At 40.3% G+C, this 24,652-nt stretch overlaps 1 protein-coding gene across 1 annotated transcript in view; it reads right to left on the bottom strand.

The window, feature by feature from the left end:
* NWD2 (NACHT and WD repeat domain containing 2) overlaps positions 1-23,517 on the bottom strand; it is a 51,339-nt gene extending 27,822 nt beyond the window's left edge. Inside the window, exons 1-2 of the mRNA XM_054290095.1 lie at positions 23,367-23,517; positions 2,573-2,661 (exon numbers count right to left, since the gene is read on the bottom strand). Of these exons, the coding sequence (XP_054146070.1) occupies positions 2,573-2,661; positions 23,367-23,517 (240 nt within the window). The remainder of the gene's footprint in view (positions 1-2,572; positions 2,662-23,366) is intronic.
* Between the last annotated feature and the right edge of the window lie 1,135 nt (positions 23,518-24,652).

Below are 24,652 nucleotides of genomic sequence, written 5' to 3'. Positions count from 1 at the left end.
TATATGCTGTTGAAAATTATTCAAAACAGTTCATTGTTTTGAAGAAGAAAAGTGTATGTTGTTGATTAACTATATTTGGTTAGCCTCCCAGAATTTTCAATTACAACTGCTTTCTTTAACCTCTCCATCCTCTCCTGTAAAAGTACTGTATTTCAGGTCAAAACTACCACGAGCTCTGGAAGGATTTTTCTCAGCTTATTTGCTTTCTTAGCCAATAAGTGCGTATTTTTCTGAAATATTTTCTGTTACAATGAAAAAAAAGGCCATCAAGTTAACAAATTCATAGTGTGATTGAAGATAGCCAGTTCTGCTTCCACTCATATGGTGATAATGTCCAGTAAGAGCTCCCACCAGAACGGTGGCACCTCAGAGATCTCAAGCTTTGCAACAACTGAAACAGTTTGGAGTGCAGCCAGGTGACTCAGTGAAACTTGCAGTAATGCACGTACTCAAATGCTTTTCATTTGGGTCATGATTTATTAGGTAGAGAGTGTCCTGATCAGAGCATTTGTGGTAGTCACACGTGAGGTAGTTCTTGCTTGGTCAGTAGAAGATTACATACCAGGATGAAAAGTTATATGCTCTGCTCTGTACAGAGAAATATAAATTTACCCCTGTATCTGAAAATTACCTAATATTTTAACACTGCATGTAAAACTGTAGTCTTGCATGCTAAGCTAAGAAATTTAGTGTGTCAGAATAAGAAAAAAATAAAGGTCTTACTAAAGTCTACCTCAGAGTTTCTTTCAAAAGGCTTGGCTACTTTTCCTTGGTTATTTTTGTACATCTTCCTACTTTGCTTCCCCAGAAATGTGATAGCTTTCTAGCAGTTTTCCAAACTGTGTCAGTAGAGCTTTCATTCAGACCTCATTTCACATAAAGATGCTGGTGTTGAAACTATATAATAAAATAATTTGCTTCCATGAATATCAAATAGAGTATGAATATCAACTAGAGTAAAGTTAATTGTTTGTCCCCTAGAGACTACATTACAATCTGTTTGAAGAAAGACATGTGTCTCCTCACAAAGAATTCAGTAGATTATGATCTACTTGGAAGAGACATTTCCTTCACCAAGAAGTCTCCTCAAAGACAGTAGAAATAAGGGGTTGATATTTTTGATGAATGCCACATGGTAGTAATACAAGAAAAATATTATTTAAATATCTTTTGTTATTCTTTTCATGTACCACTGCAGCTGGGACTTCCCAATCAGTTAATGAGCTAGGACCTTCAGATGAAATTCTTTTATAGCCATAATCAAAAATCACTGGAATTTACCATCATGCAGATTCAGCAATTTCACTGTGACTCAGGGAATTAAAACCAAATATACTAATTTAAGAACTTGTTATTTTGATTAAAAACCAGCTGCATGTGCATCAAGAATAATACACTGGGAGGAACAGGATGTTGCATAAAAGGCATTAGCTGTTCCCAAGCTACAGTCTGGAGAGATGAATTTTTGGGGTCACTAAGTATGCAAGGAAAATTTGTGGATGCAGAGCCAGAATTTTTGGAAGACTGAACAACATTTTTGCAACATCACAAGCTGTATTTGTTTATATTAGCAGAGAAATGGTTCCAGGCCTGCTGACATATAAAGGACTGTGAATTAGGACATACCTGATTTAAAGTACCAGTGACTTTAACAGTGATGCCAAACACACCTGTTTTAAATCAAATACAACTCTTTTTATTACCAACTGGCTCCTGCCAAAGATGTGTATGAGTCTATGTCTCTCATAGAAAGAGAGGAAAACACAAACCTATTGGAGCAATGGGAATGCTACAGCTGACATTAAAGAAAGCAAGTTCCATAGTATATAATCACAATAAAAAGACACCCTGTTAAATTCATTTTGGTAATCAGTTTTGGCATTCACCTGGTTAAATTATTTTCCACATTACAGTGGAACTTAAATACGGTTTCTAGAAACACAACACAGTAATTCAGATGTAATATTATTTCTTCTTATATACTCTGAATACCTAAAAGAGAGGTGATGCTTTTTCATCTGTTCAGAATTTACCTCAAATCTGATGTAAAATAAGTACATCAAAGTTCTGAGAAAGCTCGGCCTGTTTAGCCTGGAGAAGATACAAATGAGAGGGGATTTTATCCAAGCACACAAATAACCTGAAGGTGAGTGTCAAGAGGAAGTAGCCAGGCTCTTCTTGGTAGTGCCAACAACGGGACAAGAGGCAGTGGGCAGAAACTGGTGACAGCAAGTTCCACCTAAACATGAGGAAGAACTTCCTCACTGTGAGGGTGACAGTGCACTGCAACACACTGGCCAGAGAGGGTGTGGAGTCCTCTTCCCCGGGGGTACTCAAAACCTATTTGGATGGAATCTGATGAAACTTGCTCCAGGTAAACCTGTTTTAGCAGGGGGAATGGACTACATGACCTCCAGTGGTCCCTTCCAACCCCAACAATTTTGCATGTGATTATGTGAACTGAAGTTTTTGTAATTTTCTATTTTACCAATGATATTTAAAAATGTTATCTGTTCTAAATAGAGTTAATTTCAAGACAAATTAATAGAAGATTCAACACAACGAAACATACCTGAAATTCCAGGCCATAGTTTTCTCTGCAGAATTCTCTCAGCTTAGGATACACATGTTCTCTTAAGGCTCTCCTTTCTGCTATTGTATCTGTATTGTGGAAAAATATGCTATTAACAATATTTATACAAACTCTTCTTTTAGTCAGGGATACAGATTTTTCACTTAAAAATGAATCCGTGACACACACAGAGCGCTAATGAAAATCAAGTTCTGGGATCTAATCCCCAAACTGTATGTTGTACAACACAGGGAAGTATTAGCATGTGTAGATATATGTAAAATCACATAAATGTGTTTGTATGTGTCAAAATTATGCTTCATACACATTCTAATGTGGCAGCATATTATAATTCAGTGGAGCTGAATTCATTTTGTAATTCAGCAGTCAGAATTTCTTTACTGTTTTGACTTCCATTTAGTTTTCAGAAAGCTGAATTTTACAAATAAGAAACACCATGGAAAAAAGAGATATAGCAAAGATGAAAGAGATCGCAATACTTAGAAACAAATCAATAACATGAACTAACAACATTGTCACAAATGTATCACTTGCTTCATCATCCTTAATCTAATAGTATCCTGAAAGCATAATTCATCATTATTAGCATTATTTTTCTTTTGCCCAGGTAATTCCTCCTATAATACCAAATACCCAGTTCTGATATCATGTAATTCTTACCATGCAAAATGACATGTTTTGATAATTAAGTACCATATGGCAATGACATCAAAATTATTATTAAGTTCAGTATGTCCAAGTAAATCTCAACACATTTATATAAATATACCACTTGCACATACAGTCAAATGTGAAGTAAATTCAGTTAGTAGTGAAATTTTGTACAGATAATAAATTTTATTATCTTTCACAAGACTATGATATGCGATGGATTTTGCTACATTGTGACTGAGTTGAGAACACACAAAGATAGCACTGTTGCTAAGCTATTTCCAAAAACAGAACAAAACTGTTGTAAACCCCTAACTCTGAGTGCCATGTGATGAAAAATGAAGTGTTAACTTATAAATGATGGGGAACATCTACTGCAGGTAATGCATTATTTGTGTAACTGCCCTGAAACAAAACAATAGATTACAACTGATTTGATGCTTCCCATATTGTTGCAAGAGACATAGATGCAAATCTAACAATGCTTTAGAGCCACAATCAGAGCCACAGCTGACATATCTGAGTGAGATGTGTGTTCATAGAATCATGGTCACAGACTTATACTGTTTTCATCTAAAAAATCGAGGAAAGTGTGAAATCTGTAATTTAATTTATTATACCAAATGAATATCCAAGTGTATCTTGGAAATATTACACAAATGTGTGGTATAACTACCACATATTTTCATGAAAGAAAGCAATCCAGAAACATCCAGGGAATTATTTCTCCTGAAATCTTCACCAAGGTAAAAAAGTCTGTAACAAAAGGTTCAAAAGTACAGTCAGGTTTAATTCAATTTTTCTGAATTACCACAGTTCTTCTTCACAAACTTTTGATGTGATAAAAAGTCAGAGACGCTTTCAGAAGACATCCGCTATTAGTGGAATAATGTAATACAATGCATTTGTGCTTTAATGTTTTAAAATATACTATGCTAATGTGTTCTAACAGTGGTCCAAGCAGCATTGAAGTCCTTGCTACATCACAAGCTTTCCATTTGACTGTCCACACGCCATTCAAAGTGAGATTCTAAATCTAAAGTGTAGATCTCTTCTATATCCAATCTGAACACTGTTAATGAGGGACCCTGCTCTGGGCTACATTTGGATGAGTGCAGCCTCAGTTTCTCTGGGGCAGTCATTCCTCTCCCTGACACCCCCTGGCTTCACCAGCAGCGCTGTGCCCAGCCCTGGGCACCCCAAATCAGGAGGATGGGGAGGAAACTGGAGAGGCTTCTGAGACAGAGGCCAGAAGCACACGGCCTACACAGAGAGACAGAGGGATCTGGGCATGATTACTCCAGCAGAGAGTGTAAGAGGGAGCCAATGCAGCCTACAATTACATCCAAGGCATTTACAAAGATGATGGAGCCAAGGTGTTCACGCCAGAGAGTACAAGAAAGACAAGGGTAACATATTGCATCTTGGAAGTTCAGGCTGGGCACCAGGAGAAGCTCCTCTGTCCTTGGAGCTCTTCAAGACTGAACTAGGCAAGTTCATGGCTCACCAAGTTTCTGCTGACAGCACTCAGGAGGGAGGGTAGCCCATGACCTGACCTGAGTTCCCCTGCAGTAACTCGCAGCAATCCTCAGGAGAACGTGCAGGTTTGGCTTGGTTATCCAGGCTGCTTGGACACCGCCTGGGAAGACTTTGGCTCCTGTGTGGGCTGGTGGGAGCAAAGCTGTAGAGGAACGCAGCTGGTCCCAAGGACCCAATGTTGATGCCATATATTTTTCAGGGCATTTTACATTACATTGAGCTCAACCCTCACAAACATTTGGAATGCATTTGGTAAGAACCTCTCAACCCTCACAAACATTTGGAATGCATTTGGTAAGAACCTAGAGTTATCTTCCTGTTTTTTATCAAAAAAGAATCCATGCACACCAAGACACCCCTGTGATGTGAGTCAAAGCATATTACATAGTGATGATCAAGAGATTCACTTCACTTGCAGATCTGGCTGAAAACAGACAAATATTTAGGAATAGAGTGAAAAAACCAGCACTCTCAGCTTAGAGCTGCCTGTGTCAGTACATAAAGGGGATGGATGAGTTGCTCCCTCCTTAGGATCCACAGTCATTAATTTTCTCTCATACTTTAGTGTCTAAGTCATCCTTTCCTTGCAGAATGTAGTACACAGCTAACAAGGCTAATTAGTCAGAGGGTCACACAATGCCAATACAGCAATATTATTTTGGCTCCAAAGCAATGGTGTTGCTGTACCTTGTGATAAAAGCTAAATGTGTAGTTTGCCTTATTTGAAATACTTCATTTTTTTTACCTTCACAGTAACTGAGGCCCTTAAATCAGTCAGTGATAGAATTTGTATTCTATTTTTTTTTTGCCTTAACACATGTTAATTTTGGCATGCAAGTTTATGAAAACACAGAGCATCACATCTTCATGATCAAGTAGAATAAACTCTGTTGAAAATGGAGTTATTATTCAATTACTGAGATAAACCAAAATGATTCTTGCATTTTTAAATGGAAATCAATCATGACTACAGCTTGGTTATTAAGGAAGCAACAATCCACAGTTATTGTTTGCAGTTACTTAAATGTGACAGCAGACAGAATGGTCTTAGGGATATAAAATAGGTGAAGTTGCAGGAACAACAACAAAAAGGAAGTTTTTCTGGAAAACAGCAGAATGGTAAATGATAAATAGAAATATTTTGCCTGAAGTTTACAACAGGTAAAACCATGTTCTCCTACTTTTTGTTTATGCCCATAGGATTTATACTGCAGAACCCTGCTGGCTCTAGTTTTAGAACGTGGTGCTGCTCCCTGCAGCTTAACGTGCAGAGTCTCGTTCAGAAAATGAAACAACACACTGCGGGAGTAGTGCTACTTGTAATATCTTAGAAATGAAATAGATAAAACATTACTTCAACTAGAACTGTGGTCTGGATAAGACACTTGGCATATCCATTCTATATTTTTATTGCTACTTTCATATCTAATGGAGTGTGCTTATCTAATTGGAATTTGAGTCTGGTGCTTGTATTAATTAATTTTAAGAATTCCTGCATTTGAAATCAGCTTTGAAACTTTAAGGAAACAGAAGTGTATATAGTTAAGATGAACTCTGGTAATTAGTATGGATGGCAGATAAGCTGGTTTAATTAAATATAATCTAAACTTGATTTACAGTGATGGCAAATCTGTGAAGCTGGCAACTCCTAACAACGTCACACAGGCAAATTCCACCTTCCAGGCTGCTGCTGCAGATGAACAGATTAACTAAATTACATTCTTCTAGCAGCGAAAATGAGACAGTAGTTCTGAGATGAGCTTACTACACCTCTTAATGTTAATTCTGATACTCAGAAATACAAATAATAGTTCACAAACTCTGGGAATGAAACTACATCTGAAAAAATAAAAGAGAAAACTTTAAAATCCCCTCCAACCCTAAACTTGTTTCCAGTATTTAAACAAACCCAAACCCACAAGCCAGGGACTCGCTGAGTGCACATCTTCCATACAAGAGCCATCTCTTGCAGATGGCTCCCTCCTAAGCCATTCCACAGCCACACTGTCCTGCCCATCCCTACACTTGGAACTGACAGAGAATGTCAGCCCACCGTCCTGCTCCCAGGGGTAATCCTGAGAACTGAACTGAATTAGTCACATCTCCATCTACATCCATCCTGTCCAATAAACAGAACTGTTTGTGTGCAGTGTGATTTCTGAAGGCTTGTGGCTCAGTCAAATCACTGCCAGTTTCCATTAGAGTGCGCCAAGGTGCTGCTTCTCAGCGTGAACTATTCCCATGCCAAAGTCTGACCTTCAAACACAAGCTGTTCTGCTATTAAAGTCACTTATTTTATTTCAATAGAGCAAGTACATTTTTCATTTTTGTATTAGTAAACAGATGATGTGTATTTACAAACAGTTGCCAAACATTCATCTCTGGGATAAGATAAGTCATGGAACACAGCCCTGTTGAAGAAATTTCAAAATGTATATACGAGTGAAGAGAAAGAGTTAACATGGGCCTGATGGAAATTGCCTATTTTCAAGCACCAGCTATTCTGTCCTAAAACCAAATAGTTTATCTTCTTGCTGGTGCTGTACTGGTCTGAGTTCAGCCACAGTGATGTGGATGGCTGTATTCATCTATGTGGGTTGCAGTCACACATGGACTCTACCCAGTCAAGTCTTGATGCAGCAGAACAAGGAGATTGCTCAGCCCCATTTTCCTATCGTGTGTTGCAAAGGAGGTGCCAATGTGGGTTCTGCTCACCATGCTCAAAGGAGCAGCACATTCAAGTTGAACATTCAATCTGCTCATGGAAAAGTAACCTGTGAGTACTCATGCATGGTGCAAGCTAAGGCCCTCAAGCAGAGGAAAATCCTAAGCAGGGAGGGTGTTTGCCCTGCCACTCTGAATGACAGAGGAACATTGCAACACCCAGCTTGAGAGAGCCAGCAGGAAAACTGCTGACTGACATAACAAGTTGAGGCAGGCAGCTGAACCTGGAAGAACCCCGGCAGAAAAAAAAGAAAAAAAAAAAAGAAAAAAGCTGCTCTTGCAGCTGTTCAAGGCACCACAGAAACGAATGTCATTTGGGGTCACAGAGCTGTCTACAGGTGCCATCTCCAGGCAGTCACCCAAGAAAGAGCAGCTCCTCCCAGCACAGGCAGAAGAAACAATTTCTGTATCACCTCTTCCGTTCTTGGTGATCTTGTGCTTTGCTGTGGGTCAGGACAGACACTCGGAGGTTTCCACCTCATGCCTTTCAGCCCACTGCTCTGCTGCCAAAGGCTCCTGCCCAATTCACATCATTACATTTATTAGCACATAATGTTGGAGTCTCTTGTGCAACTGTGGAAGCCCTGGATGAGCAGTGAACTTCTGATCTAGTCCTGAATGCATGACCACTAAGATACTCAGCTATTTGCTTTCTCTGAGTTTTCTAAATACTTAGATTAGATAGAAGAGTAGAACAGATTCCTACCATAGGATTTTTTTTAATGCATTGCAATATTTAAAAATGTGGGTATTTTATAGCTATTGTCTGTTAACTGCAGTGAGAATTTCTGAACTTTAATTATCTAAGGTTAAAAATTACTTAGCAGCAGTGCCAAGTAAGAAGTGGCTGCCAAGCCTCTTAATGCTAGTATGTTCTTGACTCATATGAATGTTCAACTGAATTATTCCTCTTAAACTACCCTTTTCACTGATAATGCACAACAGCACTGTGCTGCTAAAACTTCAAATACTAGCAGCTAACATGTCTCTAAATATTATGGAAAACTTGTCTCTGAAAATTATACCATAATAAGAAGTAATTTTCATTTCTATAGCGCCTTTCATCTCAGAGCATTTTGCAAGCAGTGAGTTAGAATCATGTAGCAGGTAAGAGAGGGGGAAAAAAGACTTGGACTCCCTACTACCCTTGTCTTCCTAGAAAATGAACTACATAGACACTGATGTCATTTTCCCCTTGGAGTTTCTGTTAGGAGCGAGCATTAGAATAGTCATCCAAAGCTTCCCAAGATTAGGTAGATCAGGGATGGGAACAGGTTGGTCAGAGTCAATTCTCCCAGTGTCCCTCCCCCAAACAACAATGCCAACCTTGAGGTCTCTACTGGCTGTCTGGAAGGCAAATAAGAAAATGGACAGTCTGAAGACATTCATTAATTCAACTAAACCCCCAAAATAATTAACCATCCAAATAAATCCTGATTAGCAAACCACCGCTACTGTCATGTAACAGAGCTGCGTGTCCTTACTCCACCTGATGGTCAGAGCTCTCTCAGGAGATGGGCACAAAGTCTGTGTGACTCAACCTTCTCAGTTCTTAAAAAACATAAATACAAGACTGGACTAAGCATTTCAGCCCAAAGGAATGTCTGCTTGTCATGAAAGTCAGAAGAAATAATGAAAAATAACATTAAGATGGTAAGTAATTCTGAAATGTGTCTCTCAAGCGGGAAGAAATGACAGGATGTGATTACAAATTTGTGATCTACACCAGAACAATCAAACAAACTCACTTTCAAAACAAAAGACCTAACTAGGCAGGATTCAAAATGCAGGGTATAATTATAAGCCTAAAACTTCTAGTTGCAGCAATTACCTCTTCTTTTTTAGCCCCAAATCAAACAATACCTGATTTAAAATGAGGCATAGTTTTCTCTGAAATGTTCCATGTTGTCAGTTCAGTAAAATAACAAATATAAAAAACACATATACATTAAGTGATCACATCCAACATGTATTTTTAAAATTATGTTTCTGAAGTTATAATGGACAGGTTTCACTGTGTCATTTTATAAAATACTCTCCATCTTGACTGCTAATATGCTTAACCAGTGCCACCTATTGGTTTAACAATAACACCCAAACAATTTAAAAAAAAAAGGTTGGATTGTAAAATCAGACAGATAAAGACCCATGTTAAAATACAGAATTTAGGGGAAACATCAGTATTAAACTGATAGAAGGGAAAAAGTGGTTCCTATATCCAAATATCAAGATTCAAATTTTCATTATTCTCATGATTGTCTTCCCGATTTGAAACAAATGTTGGTTTTTACAGTTCTATTTTATGTGCAGCATGCTTACATGAAACAAATTTGGATTTGGATGCAAAAGTTGGTGAAGTTAGTGGAAAGATCTGCTAATCTTAGCAGATTTTAAATGAAGTTCTACATTTGGCATGAACTGAAAGCCTAAATCTTTTGATACCTTACTGACTTCCACAGTCTGCATGAAATCTCTCAATCCATAAATAAATCAATCAACCATTAAATAAACAGTACACACTCCTGTGTCACTCTAGTGGTGATGACATGGATGAAAACTCTGAAGCAGAATTTTATCTCACAAGACGTGTCCTAATTAACTAACCTCACATTAGCCCTTGGGAACACAGCACCCCTATAGATAGATGTTCCTAAATAAAACAAGAGGAGTTAGGTTGACCTGGAATCCTTTGCCAAGCCTGCATAGGTGCAGATTTGCAAACCTGCACATTGCCCCTAGAGTGCTGCTGGGTGCAGAGGTGTCCTGGTGTCCCCTGCCCGTGCCTTGTGGCACACACGGGAATGGCACAAACCGCAGGAGCTGCAGCGACACCCAGGCTGCACCTCTGCAGGGGGAGAGCTGTGTGCACTCTGCAAACTGCACAGGTGGAAGGACTCAAAAAAGTCTAATTCTTTAATGTAATAAAGCCAGTCAGGAAAAGCTCCTGAAAAAACATGACAGTTTGCAAACCATTATTGTGGTACAATTAAATGATGTGACGGGAGAAACTGAAGACACAGCACATTTAGAAACTCCAAGATTAAGTCTGAAAATTATCTCTGCAGAACACCAAAGATTATGAAAAATAAGCACTGGAAAACAACAAGGCCTGTTAGGACAAGAATTTCCTACTATGATCAAAATTAATGTGAAAGAAAAAACTCTTGTAAAATCTAACAGAGGAGATCTGAATGTGTTGTGGAAAAATGAGTAACAGATGACACAAATAAAGACCAGTGCAGTACAAAAGTTATGAGCAAAAATCCCACTGATTCATTGAGAGGTGTCAACTCACACTTCAAAAAATTATGGGATTTCCCAGAAAGCAGAAAAATGGCTTACAACACTGGAAAATGTTCTTAACAATTAAGTTATGTGCACTGCAATAGCTTTGCTACTATTTTTCTCACCGCACAGACCAAAGAAAAAACCATCAGGGTGTGTTATGGCATTTAAGGTAATGAGGCTGTGGCAGTCAATAAAGCAAAAGGATGTCACAGACATTCTTCATCCTAACTGCAGGTTCAAGTGCTGGAAGAGAATGAAGTAGTATGTTGCAGGCTTTGAGAAAGCATAAAGCACAGCAGAGCCGTGAAAACCACAAGAAAGCCAGTCTCGTAAAAGCACACACTTATTTCACAGTACAGCCTGGTACAGGACCATCACATACACCTCATTCTGAAGAAATTCCAATAAAACTCCTATTTGACTTTTCATCTGACAGTACTGCAAAACAATGGAAGAGCTCTGCAAGCACTGTTGGCTCCTGGATAAAGTTGCCCTTCCTTGATCTAAATTTTCTGCTTTAAGTGCACTAGCCATGGAGTTCCAATCCAGCTTGCATTCTTCCTTAAATTTGGTGCAATACAGCCACAATTTGAGTGACACTACAAAACTGGTGAGGTCTGTTGGGCCAACTGGAAAAGCACGACTGAGAAATGTGTGGGCTTCAAGTGAATGATGTGAAGGTTTTTATGCCAGAAGATGAAAAAGCCTCGAACCTGACACTTTTGGGTGTGCAGAAGCACCCACATAAGAATAAGAGCAGCTGCTTGCTATCAGTGCAGTCAGTAAGTTTGCATCAATACAGCAGGAGTTTTCTTTGCAACAGATTTTTTTCTTGATGCTAAATGGAGAGGATTAAATAACATCATTGAACAGTCAGAACAGCTCATGGCTGTTGTAGAAACTGCCATCAAAGATGAATAAATGAAATGACAACCCCAGCAAAGGAGAGCAGCTGCAAGAGGGCATTAAGCCCAGGACAGTGGGACTACATGAGGGAGAGATGCCAGATACTCTACTAGGGCTTGCCTGAAGAAGAGGATCTCAACTGATTTTTAAGGACCACTTCACTTAGTGGCAGGCAATTTCAACCTAGGTATTAGCACCCACTTACAGGCTCTGTGGTACAACAGTTCTTAAACTGAGAATTCCAAGTAGGGCCTGCATTGAAACTCATTGAGCATGGCCAAATAATTTACAAAGCTGGCTCGTTTTGATGGATTATGTAATGTCTGAGAGGCAAACAGTGACTGACATGTAAAGGAAGAGTGATTTATCAGACCTTGTTCTCCTTACCCTTCCAATTCTAATGATTCATCTAAGCATTATTTTTAGTGAAGATTATATAATCCAGTCGAAAAGGCTATTTTTAAGATATTCTAAAATATACCTGTTTTTATCAATTATTTTTCTCATGTCTTGATTTTCCTAACTATTGCTTTCTTGCTCTAGGTTTGATTACTTTATTCTGCTTGCTAACCACATTTTGATGATTACATGTAAACATGTAACATTACATGTAACAGTAAATTTGCAGTTTAACAATCTTGAGGAGTTAGTAATTGAAAAAGGACAACACACGTTCTAGTCACTTTGGCAAGCAGATGTAGTTGAAACAATTTCTCACAAATACCTGATACAAGTATGATACAGAAAATAATATTTAAAGAAAACTTTCAAATGGCATATCAATTTCATTAATCAGTGACTGAACTACAGCATGTTTCACAGACTAGCACTTTGAAATTACTTTAACCATCCTCCCCAACTCTTTACTCTTCCTGATTACAATACCCAGTGAATTATAATTACCTTTAAAGGAGGATAAAGACCTTCTGTGCTGCTAAGGTCTCAGTGGCAGTGTAGAACTTGGCTGAAAGGGTGGACTTGACTTTATTTCTATTTCTTGCACTGCCAGACAGTATCAGTCTAAGTGCCTGCAAAAGTATTTGTCCCTTGGCCACAGAATAGAGAAAAAAATTAATCTTTTAACTGCCACACACAGTTAAAGGCAACTGAATTTATAACTGGAGATTTTGTTTGAAACTATTTTGAATTTACATAATGACTGTGAGGAGCTGACTGTGGCATTAACATTGGAACAATATACCAGCAGTGGAATTGCTTAATAGAATTATATAATATTATACATGGCTGATTATAGAAAGTGTAAAATAGAACAGTTTTAATTAAAACAGGTAGAGTGTAAAGAGATTATTTGCATTTTAATATCCATTTTCTAAAAAAAAAAGGAGGAATAAATGATGAACTGTATTTTCTACATGTCTTCTGTTCTGTTTTTGAAAAGTATTCTTAATGCATTAACTGACATTAAACAAATCAGACCAACAAATCACCATGTAAATAAGAGAAATCCTGTAAATGAGTCTCCCATTCATAAACAAACCACCAAAGCAAAAGCTGTAACACGAGCCCTAAATTACAGACACTTCATGAATGCTTCATTTCCAGAAAAGCTTTACCTGAAACAAGCAGACCACTGCAGGACATACATCCCTGATAAAGTTATCCTTACAGGAGTTTATTGATTGTTATTATCTATTTTTTGTACAGATGCTCAGATTGAGTTCCTGACATGGTAAAAGGATGAGGAGGGAGAAACTGGATCTGAGAAATTTGTGAATAATTACATACCAGTTACTGAAAGTTATTGAAACTCATTCTAAACAAGGAAGTTTTCAATAACTTTTTTTTACTTTCGGTAATTGTACTGACTAATGAGCTTATTTTGTGTCTGTATGTTGCTTGTAAGCATGACCACAGTGCCACTGAAGACACACCACTGCTGCTGTAAAGTCTGCTTTCCTGTGGATTTTCTTAACTGGAGGCAGTTTGGAGGCAGCTCATGAAGAGTGAGATAATCTGCCAGGAATGGCACAGGTAAATTTGTTCCTGCCTCAGACAGGAGGACAGATCTGAAAGCCTCAAGAGGTCCCTTGCACCCCCTGTAGTCTGTGATTTACACAACAAAAAATGACAAATGAAATATCTGTCTAAGGTGCCTTGGACTCTGTGCCAGCCACACACACCTGCTCTAGGTGCCATGTCACGGAACTCAATGGCACTAACTCTGCCCACCACAGATGGCTCCGTTCTTCATAATCCCATGTCAGAAATGACCTGCATTTCAAAGTAAATCATGATCCAAATTTTGCTTTGTGTTTTGCTTTGCTTTGTGTTTTGATGTACCAAACCAGGGATCACACAAACAGAAGTGCTTCAATAACTTGTTTCAAGAGCACTGCATAATTCTTCATCACTTTTAAATGTAATGCAATACATATATAGATAAAACAGGAACATTATCAAATAATAATATGAGCCTATAATTTCCCTAGTATTTTCTAGCAACCACTCCTAAAAAGATCAACACTTACTGCTCACTGATATCTGAGCTATTAGAAATATTATAGAGTGAAAAATAAAAATTTTCTTCAGAACTCATTACTTTGTCTTGCCAGAACAGTACAGGCTGTGAATCTAGCCACCACAACTATTATCAAGGAAGAAAATACTTTTCTGTTGATCTCCTTTTCTAGAATTTGTGGGGCCTTTATTACACAGCAGTAGGTATGGAAAAATAAAAATGTTAAGTCCTGAATTTCAAAAAATCACTTATAAAGTGGTCATACAAGATTTATGTTTATCTATGACAGTAAAGCAAGATTCTCTAGATGTGTCATGTTGGCATAATTAAGTGTGGAAAATTCTCAATAATTAGGTAACCCTCAGATTAGAGTCCTGCATAACACTCCTTTGGATAAGACTTCATACCTTATGCTCCTTAGATTGTTGAATGCTGTCATTTCCTTATTTATTTCTTAGTAGGGCTCCATTGTAATAACTCTGTAGGAATAAGGACATTTGGGTACCCAGGCCTTCACAGCTAACCTCTCTTTCTATATACACATACACAAAAATGGATCATTACAATGGTGGTTTTGGATAAAGTTACTCTTTTAGGGAGATCTGCTTCTAGGTACCCCTTCTCCACAGATACTCCCATGTTTGTTTTTTGAGCTCTCCTCTTTGGTGAATGTGCACAGTCTTGTTCATAAAAAAATTCCCAATAAACTCAGCAGGACTAGGCATTTTACTGGGCAATAATCCATCTCAAGATTTGGAAAGGTTGTTACAGCTACCAAGACTATTGACTAATTAGTAAAGCAACTAGATAAATTCATGGAAGCAAAGGCTCTCACAGGTTATTAAGCAGAAAGACATCACCTTCATCATTTTGTCCCTCTCATGATTTATTATTCTTTCATCATACAGCTGAAATTGCCAGGGTCAGAAAGGAGTATTAGGTTCCTCTGGTCCAACTCACTAAGCCTGATCTTACTGCATTTGCTTCTCCTTTATCTTGTGTGTAACAGCTGATTTGCATAACTCTTCAAGTATGGATAACGCCTCTCATCTAAAAACATTTAACCCACATGGTTACTCACTGGTTCTCAATCATTTAAAAGCCATCTTAATCTAGTATTTTAAACTTTAGTTAAACTCTGAAACTAAAGCTGTCCAGATAAGGATCTTAGTCATTAATTCTCCTTTCATCTTAATGTTTTGTAAAACATTACTAGTTAGAGACTAAGTAAAAATTTCACAAATAACATTGCTATGTATTATACATGTACTACAATAACTATCTATCCCAACACCTGTTTGAGTTTGGAGATTCATAAAGCCTAGATGAGACTGTGAAGGTACTCAATGGCTAGGAGGGTGAAATGGGTTCTATTAATAAATATTTTCAAGGGTTTAATCATTCCACAGAGGACTGTTACTGTACTGAAGAATGCAGTTCTGCCACGCCAGGAAATGCTAGGAGCAGGCTGAACAAGAGTATTTGACCAGCTCTGACAGTTTGAAATCTGACCTCTTCAGCTATTTGATCAGTCCCAATTATTGATACACACAACAGCATGACTCTGGATTAAGTTCAGTGTGGAAGTCCTGCCATTTTCTAGTCTTTCCAGTTTCTGGCAGGAAGTATATTTTGAACACTCTGATAAATCTAGTATCTAAAGGTGACTTTTTTTCTCTGTTCTGCACAAGAATGACTGTAGCTGCTCAGGCTTAAGGTCTGTGCAGCCCAGTGTCCCATCCCTTCCAGGGGGCAGTAACAGGTGGTGACAGAGGGAGCTGACGACCAGGTCAAAGACGGATGGAGCCATTTAATTATGGTGGTGGTGAGGTGGCTTAAAAGATGCATTTGGCACATGGCCTCCTTACCCAGCACAGCACCATGCACATGGCAGGCTGCACTGATTTGGGCCTCCTTACTATTTACTCTGCTTGTTTTACTCTTTTTACCATTTACTCTGCTACACTGCTTGTTTTCAGCTACCTGCGATTTAGCCCTACTCCCCTTCTGACTACAGATTTTCTAAGTAAAAACTTCTCTCTGATACAAACATATTAATAAGAATAGTGTCAGGCCTTATTTTAGAGGAGCACTGACACAACCATTATTAAACTGTGTTCTCTAATTCTATCTATTATTATCCTTCTTTAATTAAAATTCCAGCAAGGGGCTAAAGCAGTTTTCTTGAACAGTGCTGCCTATATTAAAATCTGCCAGATTTCTTTGTAATCCATGCACATGACTATTTATGATATTCTATTTATATCTACCACCTTCAATATATTAAAACCTTAAATTACTGTAGGTAGATACTACTAATGTATTATTACTGCAGCCTGAAAGCATGCACACAAAATACTCTTTCAGCTGCTAAATTAAAAGAAATTTCATTTGTTTTAGATGACAAAATTACCACTTGGGCACTGAACTCATATCTTGAATTAGAAGTTTAGTAACTCCTTGAAGTTTTCTTATGTGACATATATTTTAAAATTGTCCAAACAAATCTTAAAGTCTAAGGTAGGATTTTCTCTTGCATGTTCACAAATCTGTGGACACATGCCCACACAGTCATTGTATGCAAGTTTCTTAAGAGGAATTATTTTGCTGCATGAGCTTAGAGATAGGATGCCAAGTTATGCAGTCAAGTACCTTTTGTACTCCACTGCTCTTATGTGATTACACAAATCCCACCACAGAATACCCGTGGCCTCCTTGAAGCACAGCCTTGGAAATCCTCTTCAGCTTGCTGCTCAGCAGACTGCTGCTCAGCTGAGAGGCCACCCCACTGCCCTTGAGCAGGCAGAAAAGAAGCTCCCCTCTCTTGATTGGAGAAGGCTCTGGGACACTGCCTGCTTGGTGCTGTCTCTCATTTAATGGTCTCATACCTTGCTGAGGGAGCAATTCCCAACAAAGACCTGATTGAACACCACAGCTCTTCGTCATCTAATACATTATTTGAGAAATTAATATCACATGAAATTCGCACACTTGTTTCATTGTCCCTCACTGTACTTAGAAACTGTCAAGGGTCCAGAAGCTCCCCTTCATCACTGAAGGAAAGCCACTGCCCTTAAGAATGAAGCACGGTCCAGCATGCAAATACATCCAAAGAAATAAAGCAATATTTGCCAAGTTAGAAAGAAAAAAAAAGAAATTGTAGGTAGGTTCTGCTTTGTTTAATATTATTTTTTCAATGCTATGTAAAGCGTTCATCCTCCTCTGCAAAGCCTTTATTTTACAACAGCAGTCAACAGGATCTAGGCAGCTCTTCAGTACTGCTAGAAATACAACCTTGTGATACCCTTTGAACATACTCAGTTCTCACAAGAGAACTGAGCCCCACCAGCAAGTTTGAATACACTCTATGACAGTGTGACTAGAGTGTCACACATCCATTTATACCATGCTGTACAGTTTAGAGTATTTTACATAATTTATGTATGTGTGCATATGTGGGTACAGACAACTGTAGATACATAAAATTACAATATTTTTAATATTAAAAATAATGGACATGTGGTCAAAAATTTTAAGTAGATAATGTAAATACCTAATTCATTTGAAGCTGATAACTCCAGGTGTTGCTACTGGGAAGATGACTGATGACCAGGAGTTTCAGGTAACTTTGCTGATTTCTAGATAGCAAGAAGTAGTCACAAACCCAACAAATTACATAACTTGCTCTTTTACTAAAATACCCCCACCCAACACCTCTTGATTATAGTACTGTTGCCAAATGCACATCCTACCTTTTGAGTACATGAATGAAAATTTTGTGGAAAATGAAACAAAAGTTCTCAGTGTTTCCATTTGCATATTTGGTACATTTAGAGGAAATCCTTGGCCCAGTCCACAGGCCACATAAGCAGACAACTCACATGAAGAACAGGAGGACACGAAGAGCAGTTCTTTTCATACAGATTGTCAGATTATTACATTTTTTCAAGTTCATCTGTGTGACAGAATAACAGCAACAAAGGCTTGAGGACCTGCTTAGCAAAAAAAATCTACTGGCTGGCTCTGCCATGCAAAAAAAGTTTAAGCCTACATAGAACTTGGTCATACAGTCTCAAGGAAAGTCAGATCTTGCTTTATTCTCAATTACCCCAACAATGGAGTTGTTTCATAGCACAAGAGGAAAGAGGAAATTATACATAGGAACAGAAGTACTGGAAATGGCAGGTTGCTTTCCAACTTAATAAACTGTTGGTATCTCTAACCTCTGGACCTTCTGAAATAAGACATATTTCAAGTCAAGGTTTACACCAAACCTGGGTACTTTAATGGTTTTTCTCCCCCAGACTCTGAGATCATGAACTCCTTCCCCCCTCCCCAAGTGGTAGCTTGGTTTTTGACTCTTAAACACTACAGTGATGTGCGTCACACAAACCCATAAATAGGTACAAAATTAGGTAACCAGAACTAACACTTAGCACAAAAAAGTCCTGGAGATATTTGTCTCCACATCTCCGCAACACCTCCTTTGCAATTTCATACGCTTGAACATCTGTGGTTTTCTTTAGCTAAGGAATAAATTCCACCCAGATTATATAAAATTGTCTTTATAAAAAGATCTTCATGTAACTTATCCAAGTAGGGACACCATATGGTATTTTGGAACTGGTCACAACGGACCATCATTAACTAAGCATTATTCTGGCTTTTGAATATCTTTCCACTTTAACATTTCCTCAATTATATTTTCTTTAAGGAAAACAATATTTCAGGTAAAAATAATATAACAGACCTTGAACATGCTAAGAATGCCAGATTATGCCTATCACATATGGCAATAACTTTGTAAATAAAGCAACCATAATTCTTCGTCTGTTTTATCTACCATCATGTTCTAAACTACAAATTCACATGAATTTCTTTTCTTTCACATATACATAACATAGATAAAAACACATGTAATTCCTGCAAAGCAGCCTACAACAACAGGTCCAAATGAAAACACTGGTAAGACCTGTTTCTGCAGTCATTATTTAATTCTTCTCTAGTTAACAGAGCTAACTGCTGGTTGCAATTTTGCTTTACAAGTTTCATGAGAACATAAGAAAAGTTGGCATTGAACACTTACACTTCACAACAACAGAGTGTTTTTCAAATTAATACAATGTTCTGGATGATGCATGTCAATGGAAATGAACTACGGTGAAGAACTGAAGAGTAAATCAAGAAAACTCAAAGTCATTCAACAGCCTAAGACAAGGAAACCTCACTCTGGCAATTCATGGGGAAGTTGGTGAAGTTCCAGCTGTACAGGTTGGTTTTATACTGTGCTTGTACAATGGAATTATTAAAGTGGTGGTAATATCAGTAGTATCTTCTAATACAATCAGATCTTAATTTTATATTTCTGCATGTATACATAGGACTTCATACATAAGATTGTTAATGGTGTCAAAACTAGTAGTTGGTTTAAAGGTTTTAAAAAATGGGTACTGGAGACACAGAAGCCATGAGAAATTAAACAGGGCTGTTAAAACAAAGCTTGTTCATGATCTCATCCAAGTTGTTTGCACAACAGAGGGTATTAATAGGCTAAAAATGGCTAAAAACTATTAACCAGCAAAATCCAGTAACAACAATCCAGTGCTGGAACTGGGGAAGTATGCAAGGGCGCTGCTCAAAGGAGAGTGCACTGTGTAGCTGAAAGAGTGGTGGGGAAGGGGATCATCCTTGTCGTGTGAAGCGCCAGGTGCAACCCTGCTTACACTTTGAGATCAGGCTGACTAACACCACCTGTGTCAGGACACACTCAGGTTCTATAGAAAGGTATTATCATCCTGTCTGCAATGGAACCATCTGTGTGCAGGACTTGGCTTTATACACATCCCTTGTCAGTGCATTCATTTGTTTCTACTGATTACTAAGGCATCTTCACAACTAAAACTCCAAGAGATCAGACTAAAAAAAATTATCCATGTCTTAACTAATTGAAACAATAACAAGACTTTGAGTCAAACTAGCAAAGGGCTGATTTTCCCACTTTTAGAAGAACCAATAGGATTTAAAGTGTTCAGAGTTTTGACTGCTTGTTTCAATTCACTGGATTTCATTTTCAAGACAAATTCCTAACTCCATTTTAGGCACCAGTTTCCATGAGAGCTCAAAATATTTCCTTACACCACCAAGCTCAAAACAGCCAACTTTGCAACACAAATGATTTTATGTTTGAAGTAGTGACGAGAATCATTGGACTGTTCTGAACCTATATAGGGCTGACACCACAGTTCCATGTAAAGGAAGCATATGGGAGTTTATACCTGTTGTTTTTCACATGAACTGTATGTTCATGGCAGGCATCTATACAGGCACTACTGAGCAGCAGAGAAACTGTCATTAACTGACTTGCTGTTAACAGTGCACAGATTGCTACATGGAACGGCAAAGCACTCATTATAACCAGGCAAAAATGGCTCACTTTTCTTATCACTCTGAAATACTGAAAATATCTTGAGAAAACCAAAATCAATAAAAATCTTCAACTTCTCTTAGCCAAAATGCCTATTTAAATGCATATTCAAAATATTGCTGATTGCTTATATCTACTGAAATGTGAAAACAGATTTATTTGTATTCAAATAATAGAACAACTTCCATGTTTCTAAAGATCTGGTCATTTTAAGTGATGTGAAGATGGATTAATTGATAACAACAACTTGAGCAAGACAATGCTGCTAACTAGTAGAGGGAAATACAGTTTCATTTATCTACAATATTTCCTCTAGAAAACAAAACTACAAAATGAAGCAATCTTGCTCCTACTACCCATGCTCACTGTCTCCAGTTGTTCTTTTCAGGGACTTCTAGTTAAGAAAATTTTCAAATAATCACTTTCTTAGTTGCATAATAAAAACATAATGTATTTCAGTCATACTAAAGTATGTTTATAAAGAACAGACCAAACACTGATTACCAGAGTTCTCCCCTACACACTTACTAAATATAATTCAAGAAAACTTATTTTAGGCTTGTACACTTTCAGTGGTAGATAAATTACTCTTGTGACTGCTAGCAGGATTAATCCACATGCTTCTCTGACACCACAACTCAAGTCTACTCTGAGTCTGGGGGCTCACTGCCCTTTTCAGGAATGCTCTGCATCAAGAACAATGGGTATAAACTGTAGATACGCTGAAATTTAACAAGAGAGGCCCTAGTCATGCAAATATAAATTGTAGCTGAATGTGTTAAAAGGTTTACTGAGTAGGAATACTTCAACCTTTTCATCCAGAATATTTGCACAGTGAACTTTTTCAAATGTTTTACCAACAACAGTTCTATTTCAAAGTACTTTACTAGATGATGTCTAAATCCCATTCTAGGCTAATTTCTTGTTGACCCATGTTTCCTTTTTCAAAAGTCACATTTAGTCAGTGATACTTCAACAACAGTGCTATCACCAATAACTAGTAATGGTGTTTCTTGTCATTGAGAGTCCTTAAATATTCATAAACAAAACCTGTAGCCACTCTGAAATTTTTAAATTTTAAATTAATTTTAAAAGCAGGAACAATGTCACAGATAAAACACTTGGCATGAGGAGCGTTATTCATTGTGACCATGTGAGACTACAAGAAAGATAATGTAAACAATCCTAAAACATTTGAATTGTTTTCTTTCAGTGTTGGGATTTTTTTAAAGCTGATATTTTCAAATTACAATTCCAGGGAAAAATCGTGGAAATGGATATATATGGCTTTAAATCTCAACTTTCAGAATGAGTTTAGTGGGTTTTCTATTTTAGCAAATAACTAGCTAACATACCAAGCTACCCTAAATGCCATTCACATCAAATGCAGAGGCATCAGCAGCTTCCCAGTTAAGGCAACGCTGGCAGAAATCCATTTCTAATGATCCACAGTAATTTTCTTCCAGAGTTTCAGTTTTTCTAAAAATCCCCAGTAATTTTCTTTCAGAGCCAAATAGATTTTTTTTCAATTATCACTATTTTTATATCTCTTTGGTTGGATTGCAGCAATAAACTGCAAACATTTTCATGCCCTCCTTAAAGAAGGTCATCTTTTTAAACAAACAGGGATGTTGAATATGGAACCAGAGAGTTTCCTTGTGTTGAAAGAAACTAAGAAGTGCTGGAGGTGTGGGAGTTCTTCAAAGCAGCACTATGCCAAATTTTTTTGCTTGTGAGCACTATTTCTCATACTCCTGTAAGTATTTTTGCCAAGACAATTTCACTTCAAAGTTCAAACTATTTTGTCATTTCAGGCATGATTTTCAGATCTCTGATGTTTGCATAAAAGGCGACAGTATTGTTGAATTAGAAGTGTTGGGGGGAAGGTGGTGGGTGGTGGTGTGAAAGATAATTGTGAATACAGTGGGCTCGTTTTTTTACAGACAAGTAACGTCACAAGTGTGAACGCTTAATTTATTATTTCCGTGCTTCAAGTGGGAATATGCTTCAGCAACTCCTATCTTACAAGTGGGAATGACACCTCCTGAATGTATGCAAATTCCTCGAATCAAAGGGTAATTTTAAAAATAGGCTTTAAACAGCAGGATGCCTAATTAATTCAGATACGGGGTATACGACCCCGACTTTATTAAGCTAAAACTGCAGGTTTCAAGGCGTGCTTCTTTGGAAGCAGAGCATAGCCGCGATCAAAGGATCACCTTAGCCGTAGCCTCAGCCGCCTAAGACCTGCTTTCATGGTGCTGTGAAATATACCGGAAACTCTTATTAACCAGACCCCCCAGGAGAGCTCTTCAACACATCCCCCCTGAAAGCTCCCCTTCGCTAGAAGGCAGCCCGTTTCCGTGTCTCCAGATCCCCGTGTGCCCTGCAGCTCCGACAGCGCAAAAATGAGAGGATGCCCCGCGCCCCGGTGCCTTTCAGGCGCGTCATTTACACACATAAAACTTGAGGAGCGACCTACACCGGTGCCTCCGAACCCCACTCCGAGCTCGTACGCCCACACCCGGCAAAGCCCGTCCCACAGCCCCGCTGCCGCCTCGCACCGCTCCCCGCACCGCCCGCCCCCGGCGCGGCCCGGCGCCCTCACGGAGAGGGGCAGGAGCGGGTCCCGGCCCCGCCGCAGCCCCTCGGAGCGGGGTGCCCGGGGAGCGGCGGCCCCTCGGAGCGGGGGTGCCCGGGAGCGGCGCGGGCGCTGCGGGCGGCAGGGGGAGCTGCGGGGCGGGCGCGGCAGCCGCGGTTACCTTCGGGGTTGGCGCTGATGAAGACGCGGACGCTCCTGCCGCTCGGCACCAGGTGGGACGGCAGCGCGGAGAGGTTGCCGGAGAACGCCGCCCGCCGCAGCGCCGCGTCCCGCGGGCAGGGCAGTCTGCCGCCCGCCCCGGCCGGCCACATCCCGCAGGGTGAGCCGCCGGCTCAGAGCAGCCCCCGGAGCGCCGCGGCGGCGCCAGCAGCTCTCGCCGCCGGCTGAAGGGCAGCGGCCATGCGGACCCTCGGGCTGCCCGGGGCCGCCGCCTGCCTCCGCGGCAGCGGTGCGGCGGGGGCTGGGGCTGGGGCTGCGGCCGCGGCCCGGCGCCGGAGCGCGGCGGGAGCGAGGAGACGAAGCGCCGGCCGCCCCCGCGCCGCTCCCTTGCGGCGGCCGGCGGCGAGGAGGGCGCGGGCAGAAAAGTTTGCGGCGGAGCGGTGCCGGGTGCGGCGGCGGCAGCCGGACCCTCAGCGCCGCCCGGCCGGGCGCGGCCAGCACGGACGGAGGGCGGCGGAGGCTGCGCGGCCGGAGCGCGGTCTGGCCGGCGAGTCGCTCTGGTTCCCCCTCCGCCAGCGAGGGTTTGCGGTGTCCAAAGCGGGGACGCCTCCGGTGAGGCTGACGGCGCCTTCGCTCCTCCGAGTGTGTCACAGCCCCGGGATCGGATTTTTATAGGAAAACTGCTGCCGGCTCATCCTTTGGACTCGGAAGAGTTCAGAGCCCTTCTTGCGTTGTGTTCCGTAATCTCCTGCACAGGAGTCCCACCTGCTCAGATACAAAGGAGAGATGCTCTTGCCGCTTTTTTCTTTCCTTTGTTTTTAATCAGTTATTTATTTATCGGAATAAATGAAAAGCTGCGGTTTGAAGAATGAAAGAGACAGGAAGCAGCGAGACGCGCCGCCGGCGGGATGCGGTCCCTTTGCAGCAGTCAGTGGCGGGGCATCCCGTTGGGCAGCGCCGATGAAATATTCAGGAGGGCGGCGGGGTCGGGCCCGGCTCCGCCGAGCGCGGGGGCGGGCGGGGGCGGCGGGCCGGTCCCCGCCGGAGGGCGGCGCGGAGCGAGCGGCGGCCCCAGCGGGCCTGGGCGAGCCGCGGAGTTTAGAAACCTCCCCGGGAGGGGCGGGCAGGCAGGGACATGGCAGCGCGGCGGAGAGGAGGGGCTGGGGGCCGGGGAGGGCTGGGCGCGGGGCTGCCGACAGCCTGGTGGATCTGCTGGCCGTGGGAATCCCTTCTACGGGGGAGGATGGAGACTTCCACGGAGGGATTTGTCAAACACTCTGCAGGTGT

The sequence above is a fragment of the Melozone crissalis genome, unplaced genomic scaffold (genome assembly GCF_028551555.1).
Source record: "Melozone crissalis strain CALT ecotype California unplaced genomic scaffold, PUWL_Pcris_2 ptg000006l_1, whole genome shotgun sequence".
In the NCBI taxonomy this organism is placed as follows: domain Eukaryota; kingdom Metazoa; phylum Chordata; class Aves; order Passeriformes; family Passerellidae; genus Melozone; species Melozone crissalis.
This window is presented reverse-complemented; position numbering and strand designations above follow the sequence as displayed.